Below are 21,056 nucleotides of genomic sequence, written 5' to 3' on the forward strand. Positions count from 1 at the left end.
CGTGCAGAGGACGGGCAAACCATTTGACCTCACGGAGCAATCAAGGGAGGCTTCTTGTAGGAGGTAATGCAAGTGTTGGGTCCTGACAGCCAGGCAGGACTGAGCCAGGTACAGAGGCACTCGCGGCCCAGGGGCAGCAGGCCCAGGGCACGGTGCAGTTTGGTGCTGCCGAGCATCCAGAATGCACCAGCAAGGGCGAGAGGAGAGGCTGCAAGGGGCCACTGGGTCTGGGGTCTTGGGCCCCCTCCCCTTGTGAGTAAGGAAGCGCTTCAAGTCTTTACGGTTTAAACACCACCATGAGGGAGGTGGACGGGGCCCTGGAACATCGCTCTGCTGCTTCATCAGGCCGGTGCCGACCGCTCTTGCTCACACATGCTGGCCGCGTGGAAGCCCCGGGCTAGGCAGTCTTCTCTGGCCAGAAATGTGCTTTAATGACGACTGCAAATCTGAACAGAAATTCAGACCCTACTCCATTTTGTCAACTTGTTTCTGGGAAAGCCCTCCGGGCTGACTCAGTGTGCACACGGAGCTGAGTGCGTGTATGTGAGTGTATATGGAGGGAGTGTGTGTGTGAGTTTAGGTGGGGCCGAGTGTATGCGGGTATATCTAGGTGTATGTGTTCGTGGGGGTAGGAACAAGTGTGTATGCCCACAGGGTTTGATTTCTGAGGTGTTTCGTACTCACTGGCGTGGAGGAAAGATGGCCCTGTAGTATCAAGGCCTGGCCTCGTGTCCCAGACCAAGGCCATCCTGGGCCCAGGGACAGGATTTGGAGATTCTGCTCACAGCTCACTTAGGAGTGGACGAGTCGCCTGGTGTCCCCATGTGCATTCACTCTCCCCATTCACAGAGCTCTTCGCAGGCTCTGCACTGTTAGATCCTTGCGTGGCCTCGTGGGACAACAGCCAGGGGTGCTAGGCTGGCATCACTGTTTATATAAGAAGAAAATGAAGGGCTGGCCTGGGGTCCCACAGCCAGCGAGTCAGAGCTGCAGTTGGCGGAGAGGTGTGCAAGACCCAAGTCTGTTTTCGGTCACTCCCCAGGTGGCTCTGAGGGCCCCTGGGTCCCTGAGAGACCGAGGGTTCCTGTCCTCACTAGCTGGCCCCGGGGCAGCCAGTCCTGCGCTCAGGAAGGTCTGAGTGAATGCAGACTGATGGTTGACCGGCCCCCCTTGGAGATGGTTATCTACATTAGGTTTAGGAGGGATGGGCCCTAATTACTGACGCCAATTAATGTAATTAGATGAGCCGATTATGTGGAAGCTCCTAGGTGTGCAGGATGTCGATCCTAATGGGCACCCAAAGCCCTTCCACGAAAAGGGGCTTGACAGAGCCCATTTCCCACGCTGTCTGCACTGAGCATGATGTGGGGGCCTCTGAAATTGACCAGTGCCAACACCCTCCTACGGGACCTCCCCTCCCTCTCCCTCTTAGAGATAACTAAACTCTTTTACATGTTGAAATGACATTCTAAATTTCATCCGAGTGTATAAGGATTACTCCTCTATTTCAAGTTTCCCATTTGAAAAAGATCAATGACTCATGCGACCATTTGGGGGCAAAACGCAATTGAGTCTCTGCTCCTGCTGTTCACGCATCGATCTTGGGGGAAGACGTTCTGGGCTTGATTCTTCTCTGTTTCTAGCTGTGTGACCTCAGGCAGGTCACATAACCTCTCTGAGCCTCAGTTTTCTTCTCAGTAAAATTGCCATGTAATACTAGCCCTGTCGGGTTACGAGCCCCAGAGGAGTATACATGTTTTAACACATCTGGTAAGTCCTTAGGGGAATAAATAAGCTGCGGTGAGGGTACCATTTGAAGCTGGATTGCTGGTGAGAGCTTGGAGCCCCCTGAGGGGACAACAGGCCAGAATGAAGCACACAGGGCAGTGCCAGGATGGTTCGTCCCCAGGTGTCTCCAGCTACCTGGGAGCTATTTACTAGTTATGTCGTGTGGCCTGAGCTGGCGAGTCAGGCCCACACTGAAGCAGGATGGTGGAGGCCATGCCTCCCAGGTCCTGCCATCCCTGAATTTTCTCACTCAGTCAATAATAACATCCTGGGTTTCTACTCCATGCCAGGAGGGAGGTGGGGACAAATTAATGCCTAAGCCACAGATCCTGCTTCTAAGAAGTTGCCTGCTAGCTTCCCTAGCGTCCTGCCATCTGAGGTCCTGAAGCTGAAAGTGCTTGTTTTTGAGGGATGGCTCCATCCCTGTTAATGTTTCAGAGGGAGAGAGAAGTGATGTGTGGCAGGGCTGCTACGTACAGTTGAATAGGTTGTGCACTGCAAAACCCTAGGAGGGTACCACTGTGTTTCTCTGAAAATACGACCTACCCCGAAAATAAGCCCCAGTTAAGATTGTTAGCCAGACAGACGCATTTAGTACTTTATGACGATGTTCCAGAGAAGAAGATGACATGACTGTATTTAAATAAATATAGATTGTTGTACGTGAAAAAATAAGACATCCTCTGAAAATACACCCTAATGCGCCTTTTGCTGCAAAAATTAATATAAGACCCGGTCTTATTTTCGGGGAAACACGGCATTCACAGCCAAGTCTGTGTGCAATGCATAACCTGGTCAACCGTACACAACAACCTGGGTACAAGAGCTTGTGAGTGAAGATAGCAGCTGAGCTGTGCCTCTGTCCCTGGCCAGGCACGGCCTCAGTCAAGAAAAGAGCTCGCTTGCCCAGCCATCTGGCTTTGTCACCATCAGTCATACCAGCTAGCAGGGCCCAGATCACTTCTTTAAAATCATTACCTCTGAAGGGGTTAAACATGTGCTGCTGACCCCATCCTGCAGCCTGATTCGGAAAGCTTGGCCCGGGATCAGTACACATTATGAGTGAGATTCAGAAATTCCACCTAAAAACAACAGCACGGCCGTCCCTGCCGGGTGATGAGTGATTGGCCCTGTCCCGGCTTTCACGGCAAATCCCAGGGATTAGGCACTTTCTCTTCTCCGGGAGGCACAGCGCTGTCACCCTGGGGCCACACCCTGGCCAGCAGCCAAGTGGTTTCCCAGGGTGACGGCCCCGCCGCCTCCAGGCCCACAATGGGCTGCGGCCTGACTACTTTGCGGCTGGTCGTGTCACTGAGGGTGGTGGGAGAAATGGGCAGGAGGGCATCTCTGAGAGGGGATGACAGGGTACAAACACTTTTTGTGCCCCCTGTGCTGTGCTCCTTGGAGCAGAGATGGGGTTGACAGTGTCCGGCCCAGCGCTGTGCCTGACATGTGACCACTCTGAAATGGCCACTCTTGTCCCTCCCAAGCCCTGTGAAGATGGCTCTCGACCCCAATTTCACTGACGCAGAAATTCTCAGAGGTCACCCCAGTCACATAGCTGGTGGTCCCCCCAGGAAGCCCCCGGGTTCAGACTGGACTCTCAGAGGGCTCGGTGGGGTTCAGTGGGGCATAGTCCCCAAGGCCCCTGGAGCGAGACACGGGGAAGACCACGGGGAATAGCGCTGGAAGCATCCCTGCTCCTGTCCATGCTCGAGCTGGACCTGCAGCGGAGTGAACGGCAATCATCCAGGGCCAGGACCCAGAGCCTTCCTCTTCTGCACTTTAACCATGACATTCTCCTCCTTCTCCTCTTGGTGAACTCCTATTCATCCCTCAAAGCCCAGCTCAGCCATCACCTCCAGTCACATGCCTCCACAGGCAGTGTGTGCAGCTCCTTCCTTTGTGCTCCCACAGTGCCCTGGCTGAGCCTCTTCCAGAACTCTCATCATACCCATTATTTCAGCAAACAATGGGTGTCCCTTTGGAGGCAGGACCCGCTCTAGGAGCTGCAGCATCAACCAACACAGAGACAGACATGAATCCCTACCTCATACATGTTTTAGTCCAGAGGGTAAGAGCAGACAAGAAACAAGTATAACATATACACTGTCTGCTGATAGCGAGTGCTGTTCAGAGGGCAGGAGATGGTGCGAGGTGGAGGAGCAACTTTAAATCTGGGGGTCGGAGACATTTGCCTGAGCCCCAGGAGCTGAGGAAATGAACCATACAGAAATCTGGAGGAAGAGAGAACATGCAAAGTCCCTGGGGCAGAGGGGAGCCTGCTGTGTTCACACTGCAGCAAGGAGGTCCGTGTGGCTGGATCAGAGACACGAGGTGGTGGCTGATCAGGAAGGGTCCCGAGGCTGCTGGAGTGCCTCTGGCTTTTGCAGTGAGCAAGGTGGGGGCCACGTAAGGGTTCCGAGATAGGTGAGATGACTCAATGTTTTTACGGCTCCATGTGGGTGCTACGGTGAGGCTAGAAGCAAGGAGACACTGAGGGCTGTTACAGTGGTCCAGGCTGGAGGGGCTGATGGCTTTGGCCATGTGGCTCCAGCAAGAGGGGTGAGCAGTACACAGATTTGGATGTAAGTGCCAGGTAGTGCCAGCTTTCGCTGGTGAGTTGGGTGTGGAGTCGAGGTTAACCCTGAAGTTGTCATGAGCTGAGACGGGGACGGCTGTGACATGGCAGCTTCTGGGGAGGCGGGAAGTTCACTTCGGACACTCAGTTTGAGGTGTTTTATTAGAGACCCATGCGAGGCGCCGTGGAATAACTGAGTCTGGGAGACGTAAGGATGTGGGTGATAGAGCCCGGAGGCCAGACGAGCTCACCAAGGGAGTGTGAGTACACAGAGGGGAGGAGGCCAGAGACACATGTTCGCAGCGCCACCCCCATGGTGCTCAGAGGTCCTGGAGATGAGGAAGTGAGCCTGGAGCCCTGATGGCCTGGAAGAGGAAAAGGCACTTCCAGGAAAGGCAGTGAACCCTGTCAGCACTGCTCAGAGTCCAGTCAGATGAGGACCGAGGGCTCAGCGTCAGATTCAGCAACACGCAGACTGTTGGTGACCTTGGCAAGGTCATCTCCATGGAGCAGGTGGAGGAGAGACTCACTAGACTGGGAGCGCTCGAGGCGGTGCTGGGAAACTCCTTCTAGAAGTTCTGCTGTGGATGGAGCAGAGAAGTGCTCAGGCCCGTGAGAAGGGTGTATAGCCAGGGCAATGTGAGATTTTGCTTGACTTTGCTCTTCCACCAATTGTGAATTCCTGGAGGCAAGAGCCTAAAAGGCGCACATCGTGCAACGCCTCCCTCTATCAGTGTCTGTCTGTCTTTCTCGCACAGGCATGTGCACACACACGCGCACACACACGCGTGCACACAGCACACCCCCAGGAGTCACCCAGGCCCAGAACCCGGCTCACTGCAGGATCGCACACACTGCTGACTCCCAGGGTCGCCCAGGGTTACAGCCCCGAGCAGCCTCTCGGCACCTCCCGCCTGAGGTTTTCCTGGGGTCGTCTGTGTCCAGCCAGGATGATCTGTGACCCTCACTACCGCAGTGATGCACTTTTTGAAAAGCCTTTGATATCACCGGGCACATCCATAAATTACTCTTTTTTAAAAAAACTGAAGTGTTTTAGCGAAACAGGAGCAGAGGCATGTTGTGCAAAATTATTTAAAAAAAAAATGATGATGATAGGAATCTTGTGAGGGCCTCACCTGGAAAGCTCCCAGACACTGACTGTCACCCACTATCATGGAGGGCGCTTCCTTCAGCCTAGATGTCGGGTGTTTCCACATGGGTGCTGCCAGGGATGGTCAATCTGTGGTCCAGGCTGAGAACCCCAAGTAGCAGGTCCCGACGACCAGTCATCAAATTAACAGCTAACCTCCGGTGGCCTTTGCTGTGTGGCAGCCACTCTTCCACATGTCATATATGCTCCTCATACAGCCCTGTGGGTGATTGTCCCCATTCTCCAAATGAGGAAACTGAGGCACAGAGGAGATTCCAGGCTCAGGGGCATGACTGAAGAGTGCATGCAGCAGGTTAGGACTCATGTGTGTGACCTTGGGCAGGGCAGTGTCCTACTCTTCAAGGTCCAGCGCAGTCTGGCAATTTCTCTGCCTCTGCATTTTTCTGCATGTCTGAGCCACTCCCCCAGCCTATTTCCTGCCAGGCCACCTTGTCTTTCAAACGTCAGCTCAAGACTAACTCCTTGGTGAAGGTTCCATGAGTGCCCGGTGCCTGGTCTGGGGTGAGCGTTTCTCCCTCACCTCCCGAAGTACCTTTGTTCTCCTTTACTGGCATCTGCTGCCCCGCCATCTGTGTCTGCCTTCCCCCGCGGGCCGAGAGCTCCATGAGGACCCAGGCTGGCGCTGGTCAATGTTTGTGGCCCCAGCACAGGACATGCCCAGAGCAAGTGCGCCATGCTTGCCAAGTGAATAAAGAAGAGAGTGCACTAGCTCCAACTGGCAGACGTAGGGTTTGGGGTGCCCCTTCCACACTCACCAGCTTCATGCCAGAGGCCTCTTAATCCCTCGGGGCCTTAATTGCCACTAAAGAAGGAGGCAGTGTGGCCGGAAAGCCTGGAAAGCAGAGGGCAGGGCTTGTCTCTCTCTGGGGTTCCCGGGTCCTTAATTCTAAGTCAAGTTGAGTTGGTGAGCCTGTGCTCATCCCGCCCTCCCACGGCCTTGGCTCATCTTGGGGGCATTGCGACGGGTACAGCATGCCTGGAGCACAGACTGTGCCGAGAAGCCAGGCTCACAGGGCGGCGGGGGCCTCATCACGCTGCGCCTTACCTGCTGTGAGCCGGGGCTGGGGTGGGAATCAGCAGAGTTTTCAGGAGAGCCACAACACGACCCTGGGATCAGGTTTACATTCTAGAAACCTGGTTCTGGCCGCAGGGGGAGGGTGCATGGGGTGCGGGGTGAAGAGGACGGTGGTGTTGTAAGCATTCAGGCCGAGAAGAGGAGGCCTGGCCTGAGGCAGGTGGGGCGTGGAGCAGAGAGGAGAGTCTAAACATTCTTAAAAATGGAGTTCAGCAGCCCCAGTATGACTGAATGTGGGGGTGGAGGCCAGCGGCCCAGGCCAAGTTCTCAGGGGCTCAGAGAAGGGCAGTGGGTTTGGGGAAAGAGGGTGGGACGATGTGTGAGTTGCTCATCTGGGGGCGTCTGGAGGGATTTGAATGGGCTGATGAGTTTGGGGGGTAGGGAGGGACCCCAGCATGTAGGTGAGTGGGGGCTGATCCAGGTGGGGGACACACAGAGGCCGAGGAAAGGACTTCTTATCCTCCTGTCCCAGTCACATTTTTGGTTAACATCCGACGGCAGCATCTCCCTTCCGGAACACCGCCCAGGCCTCTCTCTCTTCCTCTGCATGGCCACGCAGCTTGGTGGAAGGGGCAGTGGCCCAGGAGCTGGGTTTGAGGGCTGGTGTGCTGCTTACTGGCTCCTGGGGTTCAGAACTCACTTCTCCACGCTGAGCCTCGCGCCCTCCTCCATGAACCATGGACAACTACGTGGAGATGAGGGGAAAAGAGACAGCAGACGGGAGCAGGTTTCATAATGACAAAGCGAGGTAGACATGTTAGTTGCCAGTCAGGGACGAAGGCTGGAAGGTTTTGTGCAAAGCTGACAGTTCTTGCCATATTTCTCCTTAAGGGGAAACGTGGACTCTGGGGGTTGACTCTCCCTCAGCTACTTGCAGTGGCCCCGTCCAAACTGTCTGGTTTAGCTCACAGAAGACCTGTACAGGGAGCACATTTATAACAATCAAGAAATACGGATGATGAGTTTTGCTGGGACATGTTGAGTGACAGTTGGTATTTTAAATATGCAGCCCAGACACCTGTCCCCCTTCCTTCCCAGCTCCAGCCTGGGTGTTTTTCAGGGCGAGAGGCGAAGACAGGGTTTCAGGAACTCAGTTCCTTCACTGCCAATTACTGATGCGATTCCTCCATAATTCCTTTCTGCCACTGTGGCCCTATATTTATGACTCAGTCAAGGGCAGTGTGTTCTGGAAATTTCCTCCACATCACATCGCCGTGTGAGGAGGGAGGAGGTGCAGTGGGATGGAGAGCTGGGCTTTGGGGTCAGTCGTGTCTGGACGGAATCCATGCCCCTGTGAGCTGTGTGGCCGGGGACATGCAGCGCTCAGAGCCTCCTTCTTCTCCCCAGTGAGAGGAAGGGGGTCACCTTCCTCCTTAGGACCGTGGTGAGGACTGAGTGAAGTAGTGGACACATGGGGCCCATCGACTTCTCCCCCTCTCCCTGCTGAGCACCCCCTTCCCAGCCCATCCATGCTCTAGTTCTTTGGCTTTGCTTTGTAGATATGGATGGTATTTCTTTGTGTTTTTGATTTTTCCTCTTTGCCTTTGGTCTGTGTTATTAATCCTAGCCTACAGGGATCGTTATTTCTGTCAAGGAAAATTCACCGAGATGAGGGTGATGATTGGCTTCTTCCCAGTTGCCCATCATGTTTGTGTTGGTGAGACCACGTGGGTCTCCTCTGAGCTCCCGGGTTCTCCGTTCCAGAACCTTGTCCACACAGACCCACACTCCACCTTCCTCACTGCTCGTGGTTCTGTGTGAGGGCCCTGGAGGCCAGACAGTGAGACCTGGCTCTCGTTTGTGGCTTTCTCCTTTCAGGTAGTCAACACCTGAAACCTCAGTGACCTGCAGCTATCGTCCATTCTTTGCCAACACTTTGATTTCTGGGTGATAATTTTCAACTTTATAAATTGTGCTTAATGCTTTGAACTTTAGTTCACTCATTCATTGAACAACTGTTGGTTGAGTGACTCCTGTGGGTCAGGGACAAAGTAGGTGCAAAGACCTACTGTGTTCCAAGAGCCAGAATACAGGAGTGGCCCAGAGAAACAGTATCGTTGACTTACATTGCAGTGGGGAGACTGGTGATAGGCGAGAAGACAAATGCCCCTGTAACGTGATTTCAGACAGTGATAGCCCCTTGCTGCTTTTATGATGTTGGCAGGTGGTTTTCTTATGCCTTTTCCAACTTGAATCTCTGTCCTTGAAGCACAGGTCATTTCCACAGGCATGAGATATTGCACGGTCTCTTGGTTCATCTTCTTGTTAAAATCCTCCTTGACAACCGTGTTCACGCCATTACACTCTGTCAGTTTAGACTCACAGGACTTTTGAGTTTGAGGCTGAACTTCAGAAAGCTTGGCGACTTGCACAAGGTCACACAGCCGATCAGTGAGGAACCGACATAGGAACCCCAGGCTGTGACTCCAGGTCTCGTTAGAGATCGGTGTCTCATGTTGCAGAGCGCCCAGTAGGTAGTTTTCTTCCTTTCAAACAACTGATGGACAGTCCCGTGCAGCCTGAAGCACGAGAAGCTTGGGGATAGCTTCAGGGCCCCGGAATCCAAGGCACAGGCCCCAAGAGGCGATGAAGGTCCCCACTGCACTCGTGTGCTCTGTGTTCAGGCTCCGTGATCCCCCACACATCAGCTGCAATTTACCAAGCAGAGGAGACATGAAGGTGAACGGCCCGAGGGGGCCTACATTTTTCAAAGGGAAAAAAAAGGCTTAATTATATCTTTAAGAGGCACAGACACGCCGAGGAATACCAGCAGTGTCTGAGACCCGAAGCAGAAATGCCAAGGACGAGGATTTGGAAGATTAACAGTTGAACTCAGCACCATGCCCTTTTTTTTGCCCCCTGGGGCTCTAGAAAGCTGGGGAGGTAAACACTCAACGGGTAAATGGACGAGGCAGACATGATGGAAAGCCCCCGCCCTTCCTCCTGCACTTTGCTGCAAGAATGGTCATTCCAAATAAAACTGCCCTCACTCAGAGGCTTTAGTGCCTCCCCCCTCCCCCCAACCCCCCATCCTTTAGGACAAAGTTTCAGCTTCCCCCTAGATTGTGGGGGCCTCAAGGACTGATGCTGCTGCTTTCTTGTCTCCTTCCTTCCCTGTCTCTCTTCTTCTTTCTTCCTCTGCCTTCATCCCTCTCAATAATCTTGACGGAGCTCCTGCTACATCTTGCCCCAGGCCCCAGGCTGGGGACAAGGGGGCAAAAAGGAGCGTAATGCAGACCTGCCCCTAAAGCAGGAGCCGACTGTGAAGGTTCCCGGCAGTGGGCAGATGCCACTGGTGTTCCAGCCAAGGGAGACCAGGTACCAGCTGACCCAACGTAAGGCTGGGGAGGCTTCACGAAAGAGGATATAAGCAGTCCAGCCAGTCCCCAGTCCCCGGCACGTGGCAGACACCAACTTCATGTCTGTGGAATCAAGTGCAGGGGTGGAATTGGACGCCTGGTGGAGGCTTTCCAATGTTTGTGATGCCACAGATGGGCAGCAATGTTCCCCTTCCTTCCTCCCTCTCGTTTCCTGCACCAGGAAGGTTGGTGGCGGTTGTAAAAGAACGCTGGCCTAGAATTGGTGGTGGGGAGGAAGCCAGGAGGCTGCAGACCCAAATTCCTGGTTCTGTGAGATGTGAGGTCCCTGGACCAGTCCTTTTCACCTCTTCAAACTCACCTGCCCATCTCTCTGCAGAATTAACACTGTTCCCAGAACTGGCCTGAACCATCATACTTTTGGGGTTTGCAGATGTCCTTCCTGCTTCCTAGGCTCCTACTTAGTCTTCAAAATCCAATTTAAAAGTCAATTCCTTTGTAGAATCTTCCTTAAACTTCCCCTCTGCTGGATGGATGGATGGGTGGGTGGGTGGATGGATGGATGATGGATGGATGGATGGATGGATGATGGATAAGAAAGCTGTGAAAAAAGAAGTGATATCAGGAGAAAGCCTGGGTTCAGTCAAGGTGAAGACGAGGAGGGGGAACTGAAGCTCGAACTAACCTGGGAATGGAGGGAACGTGTCCATCCAACCAGAGCTCCAGGAGTGTGGTGAGCCTGGAGAAGTAGTGGTCGGGTCCACTGAATGGGCGTGGCCTGGGAAAGGGACCCCTGGGCTGACCAGGGTTATGGATGGATGTGAGATTCAGCATGAACTTCAGGTTAAAGGGGAGGGATGGAGACGCTGGTTGTGGGGGGCGGGAAGGGAGGCACACCCCTGAGCTCCTGCTACATGCACTCATGCGATTTCTTGCTTACCCCTGCAGCATGCCTATTGGTCTGCCTTAGTCATTTTTCTTGTTAAATGCAAAGATGCTGAGAAAACCAGGCCGTGGATATGACCTGCAGCAGAAATTCCGCCTCCCATCGCCTGTCTCCTCCGCCCCTTCCCAGTGCCCTCTTCACTAACCAGCCCTTTGCTTCCTTGCGAGTGCCTTTTGTCTCATCATTTAGCTGTTTACAGTCTGAACAATTCGTCAACAGTGTGGGTTCTGGTCTTTGGCTGTCATAGAAACAAGGCTTGTGAAGTGCCCTTCAATACAATATAGGACGTATTTAGATACAAACGTTTTCTACACATTCAGAGCTTTCCTTTCTCGTAAAATTTGAAAAACAACCCCGTAGAAATAGTTAACTCTTGCTCTATTTTCCAGGCGTGCAGGAATTCAGCCGTACTGTAACTGAAAAGCAGGTCACATTTAAACAGTGGAATGCTTCTTAATATCCAGTGGTCATTTCTGAGGGAGGGGAAGAAGGATGTCGGGTGTTGGTTTCTGATTTTGAAGGTGGCTATTTTGAAGCCCTGTTTCATAGAAGAGGAAATTGAGACTCCGAAAGGTTAAATAACTCGTCTGGGGTCGTACCACTACTGTTTCCTGTCCCCCAGTCAGGCTCGCTGCCTTAGCACTGTCTCTGTCCTCTCTGTCCCCAGACTGAGCCCAACGGGGACAGCCCATCATTTTCTCCCCGTACTTACGTAGCCCAGGGCCTGGCACACACACATATGCCCAGAAACTTCTGTGCGTTTGAACTGTTGATGCCATTAAAGCTCCCACAGGCAGCAAAGAGTGTTTATTTAAATGTGTGTGTGTGTAATATAATTATTTACATTTTGTAATATTTATTTATATATATAAATTTATAATATAGCTCATGTAGTAATAATATATATTACACATTTTATATAAAATTAATATACATTTATATAAAATATATAGATACACATAAAATTTTATATAAATTTAAAATACATTATATAATCTAGTGTATCACTATTATGTAATTATTATATATAAATTAGATTTGACTATATTTAAATAAAGATTTATATTATATAGTTAGAATACATATTCTGTATTTATAATTATATTATATATTTCTACATTCTATATTAATTATATGACATATTAAATATAATAATAATATATAGAAATAAATATATATCCGATTGTGGCTTGCGGAAGTGTTTCCCCACCCCCATTGTTCTGTTGTTCTAACATAGGCCTCAGGCTCCCCCAGCCTCCCCCTCTTTCCTTCAAGCCTTCTGAGCCCCTCGGAGCACTGGAAGCTCAGTAATAACCTTTTCTGCCCCTGGGATGGGTGAAGTCAGCAGGTAACCCAGGCCACTGAGGCTGGGGGGCGCCGCTGTCTGCCTCAGACCTGGAGAGAGAAGAAGGTGATGTTGACGGGGGCACAGAGCGGGCAGGAGAGCATGGGGGCATGCACCCCACATGGGGCAGGGGGAGCCCACACCAACCCCGGCCCACACTGTGCCCAGGGAGGGGCAGGCAGGAGTGGCCCGGTCATCAGGGGGCTCTGGCTAACCCAGGGTGGTGACAAGCCCACGTCTCTAGCCGGGAGCTGAAGATGTTCGTGGGCGTTCAAACAGGACAAAGCTGCAATGTCATCGCCGAGCAGAGGCAGAGAAAGGGTGCTGACAGCCCGCAGAAGCCTGTGCTTATCTCTCCATCAGAGCTAAAGCCCTTGTTTGCTTAGAATAGCCTGGAATTCCAGCCCGGCTGCTGGGCATTTCACTTTTGAAACCTAAGACCAAGGAGTGAAAGGGGGGACGGCGCGCCCAAATTCCCCTTCTGAGCATGAACTTGGTGCTTTTGACGGGGAAGGAGCCACTGGTACACAAGGCCTTTGCGACCCCTCAGTCTCCTTGATCCCTTGCTGCATGTCAGGCGGGCACCCACGGCCTGACAATGCCACCCTGCACATTTCCTAAGTCTGCGGCAGGGCTGCTTGTGGAAACCAGCTCGGAAGCAGCCCTTTGACCAGGAAACAGTGGCTGGCTGTTTCTTAACAGTGGTGGGGGCTGCAGGCTCCATTGCTCTTCGCGAGCCCCTGGCAGTGGTGTGCAGGAACCCGATTATGTTCTCTTCCCACCCCGCCTTCAGTGACTTCTCGTTGGGAGCTTGAAACCAGCCACAGAAATTGTCATATGGTCCAACCAGAGCGCCGGCTGTTGAGCAGTTCCAGCATACCCGGCGCCCTGGGACTTTGGGCAAGTCCTACTGTCAGAGCAGGAGGGACCTTGGAGTGGTTCCTTCATAAATGTCAGCAGCTGGTGGTGGCACCTGCTCTGCACCAAGCACTGGGGATCAGCCTGCAGGCTTCCCCTGCACGGAGGGCCACCTCCTCCAGGAAGCATCTCCTGATGCCCCCAGCCTTCCTCACCTCCATTCTGGCCTCTGCTGGACAATGTGCCACCTTCTATCAGAGCACGGCCCTTATCTAGATCCTCCATCGGCTTTGAAAGCAGGATTCTGGTAGTTTTCTCTGCATCGCTGAGAACAGCTCGCATGCTTTTTGAGGAATGCGTAAGTGTATGTGGAGGTCTGGCGGGGAGGTCGCCCTGCACACCTGGACCTCACATCTTTGGCAGATGCTGTCCTGGGGTGTCTGGATCATGCAGGACAGAAGCACAGCATCACATGGCATCATTTGCTCAGTGAGGAACCCGAGGCCCGCAAAGGGCGGTAGTCTCTCCATGTCTAGCCAGGATGACAACACTCACCTTAGCCCCGCCTGTCTCATCCCACAGTGCAGGAGAATTCTCTTCGTGAGCCTTTGGGTGCCCTGCAGAGGCAAGGCGGGGCCAGCAGGACCTGACCAGGCACAGGTTGGGCAGAGTTACGGAGTCCGCTCTTACCACCCAATCCTGCTCCCCTGCGAATCTGCAGAATGCCTGGGGTTGCGCCCTCTTCTACCCCGACCCAGCTGAGCTTTGTCTGCGACCTGCACTCAGCCCCAGCAGGAGAGGCGCCAGTCATGGCCTTCGCCTGGTCTCTACCCTGGACCAGGCAGAACTCCCTGCCACCCCAGCAGCTTCATAGCAGATTTCTGCTTCCCCAGAACTCACACTTGTCTTTCTTCTGTCACCTGTCCTCCTTCTGATTGTGCTGGCCTATCTCTGCTGCTCGGGCTGGATGCACTCCAAGGCCTTGTCCCTCAAGCCGCCTCTTACTCACCTATTACCACAAACACTGAACAATGAGTTGAGGTGTCACCCTCCACAGAGGTATGGAGAACGAGGGATCCAGGGGTATGTGCCATGGGGAATTGGAACTTTTGTGCTCAGATAAAAAGATTCTAGGACCCCACTGCAATCCTCAGTATGACGGGGAAGAGGCTCACACCTGCTTTGTTTCTACTCGAGGGACAGGTGTCTACTGGGCATCTACCTCATGCCAGGCCCTTTCCTAGGCTCTTAAGTCCTCTGTCAGGGAGATAGTGATAGAGGAAGAAACCTGGGCTGGGAGCAAGCAGGAGCTGGCATTGACCCCAGAGCCATCTGATTGCAAAACCTGCCACACAGATTCCCGCACAGTCCAAGCTGCGCACAATGGAAAGACTGTAACGAGCTCATTGTCACTCATCTCTGGAGGTAGAATGGAGCCCGGGATGACCACTTAGAGGGAGATGCTATAATGGGGATTCAAGCATCTGGCTCAGTGTGGGATCTGATGAGGTCTAAGGCCCCTTATAGCTCTGAAATTCCTCCAGGGAAATCCTTTCCCAGATCTCTATGTTATTACAGCCCTTGCTAACTTCCAGAACACATTCTGCTCTCTCCCCAGGGGTGGTGCGCCAAGTACGGCCCATCGTGGGCCCGTTTCATGCTGTCCTGAAGCTAGAGATGAACTATGTCGTCGGGGGTGTGGTGTCCCACCGAAATGTCGTCAATGTCCACATCTTCGTTTCCGAGTACTGGTTCTGAAGGTGGGGCCACGGAGCAGCCAAGTCTGCACTTCCAGGCCAAGTCATTGCTGCCAACCACTGTACCCTGTCCCTGTTTGTACCACCCAGACATTTCTTGATTTTTATGTATTTGTTTGTAGTGTTAGGCAGGCATGTATTAAGCTGGGCCAGATGAATAAGTCCATCTGATGTATTTTGGTGTTTAAATGAGTCTAATTATTCAACTATTTGGTTGAAAACCTTGCCTAATTTTTAGTGCAACAGTTAAATTTTGCTCCCTGTATGCTGGGCATTGCTAAGGACCAAGGAAAGAAAGACATTTTTCAGGGGTTAGCTCGTGCAAATGCCAAGAGAAGACCAGTTTTTGTCCTGATTGTATGAATTTTGACATTTGGTACTTTTTTAGCCAATCAGATTTTGTATGCCCAAGTCTAAGAACACGGCCGCTGTAGACTAGTAGGTATGGTAAATTCTGCCCAGAGCAGCATGACACAATGCCTTGGGGAGCACTTGGAAGATAAACTGCTGTCCGTTGAAACAGAAAAACCCCTTGGTAAAGACACAGCCTGTTGTTTGTGTGTGGCCGCATATGATCACCAGGAGAATGGCTGGGTTTTCTCTGCTCCCTGCATCGTCTTTTCTTATCGTAGGTGGGAAAATAAACAGTTTTGTGATTCTCCTGATGGCCTGTGCATGAAAGTCTTTCAAAAAGGGATTCCCTACTATCAAATGGCCTGGGAATGTTCCCCAAGGCCTTTGTCTCAAGGTTCTGGGGTGGGACCCGGTGTGTAAATTGGAAATGCCTGCCACCCACACCATTTCTGGTACCATGCCCACCATCTGAGGAGCACAGCTCAAGTACACTCCATGCCCATGTCCAGCCCTGCTAGGCAAGTCACTGAGCTCTAGCTTCTGATTGTGTCCCTCGTGGACATTCTGATCCACTCCAGAAATGGCTGGGGAGAAATAACAATTCTCTTCCGTAGGAAGGAGAGACCAGTGTGGGCTGAGTCCCTGTGCACTTGGCATGTGGTGCTTCATTTATTCCTCCTGGCAGCCCAGCGAGGTAGGTGTGATCATGCCCAATTTAGAGGTGAGCAAACTGGGCTCAGAGAGAGGAACTCACCTGCCCAAAGTCACACAACTTTTTAAAGACAAAGCCTTCAAATTCTGTTTATCAGACTCCAAACTCCGTTCCTCTCTGAAACCCTATGTCAAATGAGACACGGACAGATGGGATTTATGGGGTGTCCCAACACCACCCGCAGTGTGTGTGTGGCGGGCGGGGGGAACAAGAGCACCCTATGCCCCAGAGCCCACTTGGATCCGTAGAGATTCCGCACACAGACCTTTGTTCCCACACACGCCTCTCCTCCAAATCCTGCCCTGGGCTAATCCCGCCTTTTTAGGCATCCTGTTCACAGCTCAGCGTAAGTCCAGTGCCACAGCTCATCTCAGCAGCCTGGACCGTGGCCCACATAGGACTTCAGCCTCTTTGGGATTTCAGTGTGGCTGGGGTTCTAATAATTCAAGCCAGCACTACTCCAACTCTGTGGAACGTGGTCTCTCGCCTCCGTTGGGAACGCCCAGCATTTCTGAGGTCACTCATTTGGGGCACTGGCCTGTCAAAGGCAGGCGTGGGCCAGCCAGGCACAGGCCTGCTGAGGCCAGGGCATGTTCAGCTGGGGGGAAGGGGAAGAACTGGTGTGGGCTAGACAGTCCGGAGAACCAATTCCAGGGACGAGGAGAGCACAGGAGACATCTGAGCAGCTCTTGATGCAGTGAACTGAGCTCTTGGCCAGGAAGAGATGGGATCCTGGGATCTGATCACAAAAATGGAAGCCTCAGGATGAGGGACAGGAAATGGGGAGACCACACGCGGATCCAGTTTCCTACCTGCAGCTTGGGGGACAAGTCTGCAGGAGCCAGACAGTTCTGGGCCCAGGCCGTTGGAGAGATTTCTGGGTGCCTCCTCCTTCCTGAGGCCTCTGTGGGGTGGGGGTGAGAAGACTAAAGTGCCGGCTCCTTCTGGGAAAGAGCCCTTACCATACTCTTAATAGGGGTTAGGTGGGAGCTGCCATTAGTGGGCAGAGCCAAGTCTCTTGCTGTGGATTGGCTCTATGATGAGCACATGACCCAAGCTGGCCAATCATCCCTTTCTGAGGGCGGGCATAGCGGCATGGGAGCTGACAGACCGAAGGCGATGAAGGGAGGGATTTGGCGGGTGGAGAAGCAAAGAGGGGAATAGAAGGAACCCAGTCCTGATTCAGAGACACAGAAGCCGGGTCCGAACCTCACCTTGGCAGGACCTAGCAGCATCATTCACTGCCATATGCGGGGCCTCAGGTTCTGCAACTGCCAAATGGAGCAGGTAATTCCTGCGCAGCTAGCTGCCCTGGCCCTAGGTGGCAGTGAGCAGCGCTGGAGATGAGTGCAAAAGAGCTTTGCAACTGGAAAGTGCCGTGTATGGGTGAGATCTTACAATCATTCGTCCTTAAAAGTAAGGATGATGATGATGATGATAACGGTTGCCACTGGCAATCGAGACACACAAAAGCTCTGCAGAAGCCAGGTATCTTTTAAAGTATGCATTTCCTTTTCTTAATTATCCGTGAGAGATTCGGCAGACAGTTATGTAAATTACACGCAAGTGTAACTCTTCATATTTCATTTCATGCTCCGGGTTGGGCAGCTGATGGATAGATATGTACTACATTATTCTTGCAAAATAATTACTGTAGGGGCCCAGCATTCACTGCATTTAGGGACTAACTAACGCTGCTAGCAGTACCTTTGCCACAACCCACACCCCCACAGTGATCCCTTCTTAATTTAGGCCCTAAAACAAAGTAATTGGGAGCAATCGCTGAAGGGGAAGCAGTTTACAAGCAGGGTGAAAGGGCAAACAGAGACACCAGGTTGAATCATTTTCGCTGATCTGGTTGTAGAAGAAAGTTGGAGGGAAGGTTCCAGAAAGTCTCATTCTGTAATATTCTACTAAAAAGCTGTGTCCGCTTTGAATAAAGGGAACCTACTCTAATGTTGAAAGGAGTGTGGCGGAATGTGGCAGTAATGTCTGAGTCGCCTGGCGCCCTGGAGAGACCGGAATTAAGGGTGGCAGGACCCACCCTGCCAACTAGAACTCAAGTCAAGGAGGTAAGCCAGCTTTTCTAAGTCCTATCAAGGTTCTCAAGTTGGTTCAGGTGAAAAAACACCTGGAAATCATGTTGAATTTTTTCTTTGCTAGTATTTTATTATGAAAAATTTCTAACATACAGCAAAGTTGAAAGAATTTTACAATGAATGCCAGGGTACCCACACCTAGATTCTTCCGCTAACATTTTACAAGATCAGTTTTCATTTGAGAAACGATGATTTGATGAGATATTAAATTGAACTTTAAAAAACTGAGTTTTGTGAGCTGTGAGGCCTTGGGCCTATTAATGTCTCAGAGCCTTGTTTTTCTTTACTACAATATGAATATAGTTGCATGTACTTCATAGGGGTGGTTGTAAGGATGAAATGGGATGATTACATAAACACTCAGCACGAGAACATAGTAGGTCCTCAATATGCAGTACCATCATTACAAATACAGTCGTAGAGGATATTCTTTATTCAGTTCGATGCCATGTTTTATTAGAGTCTAGTGTGAACGAGCAGTAGAGGCAGCAAAACTCCAGAAGAGTTTATAAAAGACGAATCTTAGGTGGTTTTGTGTGATGTGACTTCAGGCCTTGCTCATTGGGTCAGGGACACCGGCTGCGAGAGTGCGTGTCTGCTTGTCCTGGACCACTTGCCCTGGAAGTGGCCACTTTCTGGACTATAGCTGACTGTCACCCTGGGCCAATTCAGATCCACATTCAGGACAGTTTACATAGTGTGTCGCTTTCCCTGGCTCTGGTCTACCCCCCTGGATGACGTCTGGGTGCCAGCAACAATTCCTCAGTTCCAGTCACGTTTTCCAGAATCACTCATGACAGAGATGGGCTTTAAGGGGCTGTTCGCTTTCATCCTACAAGTGGAATGAGATGAAAATTGACTCTCAAATGACTTTTGAAGTCCTAAGGGAGAAATAGAGCTATTGCAGAAGCTTTCTAATATGGCCTGGGCAAGTGTGTGACAGTCACCATGACTCCTGATAATCACATTACACTTTGTTGAAGACCTACTATGCACCCCTTTGCAACCCCACCAACAGTGCACGAGGGTTCCCTTTTTTCCACATCCTCGCCAACTCTTGTTGTTTGTTGATTTATTGATGATGGCCATCTTGACAGGTGTGAGGTGATAGCTCATTGTGGTTTTAATTTGCATTTCTCTGATGATTAGTGACATTGAACATCTTTTCATGTCTATTGGCCATCTGTGTGTCCTCTTCAGAGAAATGTCTATTCGGGTGCTCTGCCTATTTTTTAATTGGATTGTTTTTTTGTTTTTTTTTGGTATTGATTTGTATGAGTTCTTTATAAATTTTGGATATTAACTCCTTATCAGATGTATCGTTGGCGAATAGCTTTTCCCATTCAGTAAGCTGTCTTTTTGTTTTGTTGATGGTTTCCTTTGCTGTGCAAACACTTTTTAGTTTGATGTAGTCCTATTTGTTTATTTTTTCTTTTGTTTCCCTTGCCCAAGGAGATAGATCAGAAAAAATATCACTAAGAGCGATGTCAGAGAGTTTACTGCGTATGTTTTCTTCTAGGAGTTTTATGGTTTTCGGTCTTACATTTAAGCCTTTAATCCATTTTGAGTTTATTCTTGTACATGGCAAAAGAACGTGGTCCAGTTTCATTTTTTTGCACATATCTGTCCAGTGTTCCCAACACCATTTCTTTTAAAAGTTTCCCTATGATTCTTTAAATATAAGTTCCCTTTGTTTATTTAAATCATTTTACACAACTTTTTTTTGAACTTTTATTTGTTTTAAGTGTGGTTTTCCAGGACCCATCAGCTCCAAGTCAAGTAGTTATTTCAATCTAGTTGTGGAGGGCGCAGCTCACAGTGGCCCATGCAGGGATCGAACCGGCAACCCCGTTGCCAAGAGCATCGTGCTCTAACCAATTGAGCCAACCGGCTGCCCTCCAACACCATTTTTTGAATAGACTGTCTTTACCCCAGTGTAAATGCTTGCTTCCTTTGTCACAGATTAAATGACCATATAGTCGTGGGTTTATTTCTGGACTCTCTCTTCTGTTCTATTGATCTATGTGTCTGTTTTTACACCAGTACCATGCTGTTTTGATTACTGTAGGCTTGTACTATAGTTTAATATCAGGTAGCATAATATCTCCAATTTTGTTCTTTTTCTCAAGATTGCTGTGGCTACTTGGGGTCTTTTGTGATTCCATATAAAATTTAAGATTATTTCTCCTAGTTCTGTGAAAAATGCCATTGGTATTTTGATGGGGATTGCATTGAATCTATAGATTGCTTTGGGGTGTGGTAATTTGTTATAGCAGCCCTACGAGACTGATACTGTATGTGTGGGGGGGTGTACGTGTATGTGTATGCATACATTTTTAAATTAGTGCTCACTAATGTATCTCTTGGTTTATGTATTTCTTGGAGAGCATAGAGAGAGGGTTGATCCTGTTATTTTCTCATGTTTCCCTACAAAAAGGCATAATTGAGTGTAGATGTACGTGCCTCACATGTCCCCTTGGTCTCAGTCTTGAGAGTAGCTCCATCTGGGTTGCATAGTTCCCTGGGAATTGCTGCCAGGCGCAGGGCACAGAGCACAGGAAATAATGCAGCTCAACACGACTGCTTCAATCAAATCAGTATCCCTGGTGACAGGAAGTAGCATAGAAGATAAAGGGCAACTGCATACCATTTGGAGAATTCAGCTGTGATGCACGGTGTCCCCTGCAAGTTCAAGGTGTCACAAGTTAATTATTAAACATGATGAAGCCTTAGGAGGCTTTGGCACATGATGAGGAGTGATCTGTTTTTAACACAGCTGGTTTATAATATTTGTGGCAGCTCCTGCATGAATCAGTGTCACTTAACCAAGCAATGGTATCATAATTACGCATGAAATTATGTATGGGAAGGGGTCAATGGTACCAGTCAGACTAACTGATTACTTTGAATCATTCAGACCTCCCTGCAGATAAATGTCACTCTGGCTTGTCCCCTGTTGATTTTCTGCAGGCACTGCGAGTCCAGTGCTATGATTCTGTGAGCTCTCCTCTGGTTGGTGGGTTTGGTGCTGCGTGAAATAAACAGAGGTCTCT

General features: G+C 50.7%; 1 protein-coding gene across 1 annotated transcript in view; it reads left to right on the forward strand.

Annotated features, from left to right (window-relative positions):
* Window positions 1-15,503, forward strand: part of FBLN1 (fibulin 1) — a 76,945-nt gene extending 61,442 nt beyond the window's left edge. The window contains exon 17 of the mRNA XM_019739265.2: window positions 14,700-15,503. Coding sequence (XP_019594824.1) covers window positions 14,700-14,839 — 140 coding nt within the window. The 3' untranslated portion in view covers window positions 14,840-15,503. The remainder of the gene's footprint in view (window positions 1-14,699) is intronic.
* The last annotated feature ends 5,553 nt before the right edge of the window (window positions 15,504-21,056 follow it).

Source organism: Rhinolophus sinicus, linkage group LG02 (genome assembly GCF_036562045.2).
Source record: "Rhinolophus sinicus isolate RSC01 linkage group LG02, ASM3656204v1, whole genome shotgun sequence".
Classification (NCBI taxonomy): domain Eukaryota; kingdom Metazoa; phylum Chordata; class Mammalia; order Chiroptera; family Rhinolophidae; genus Rhinolophus; species Rhinolophus sinicus.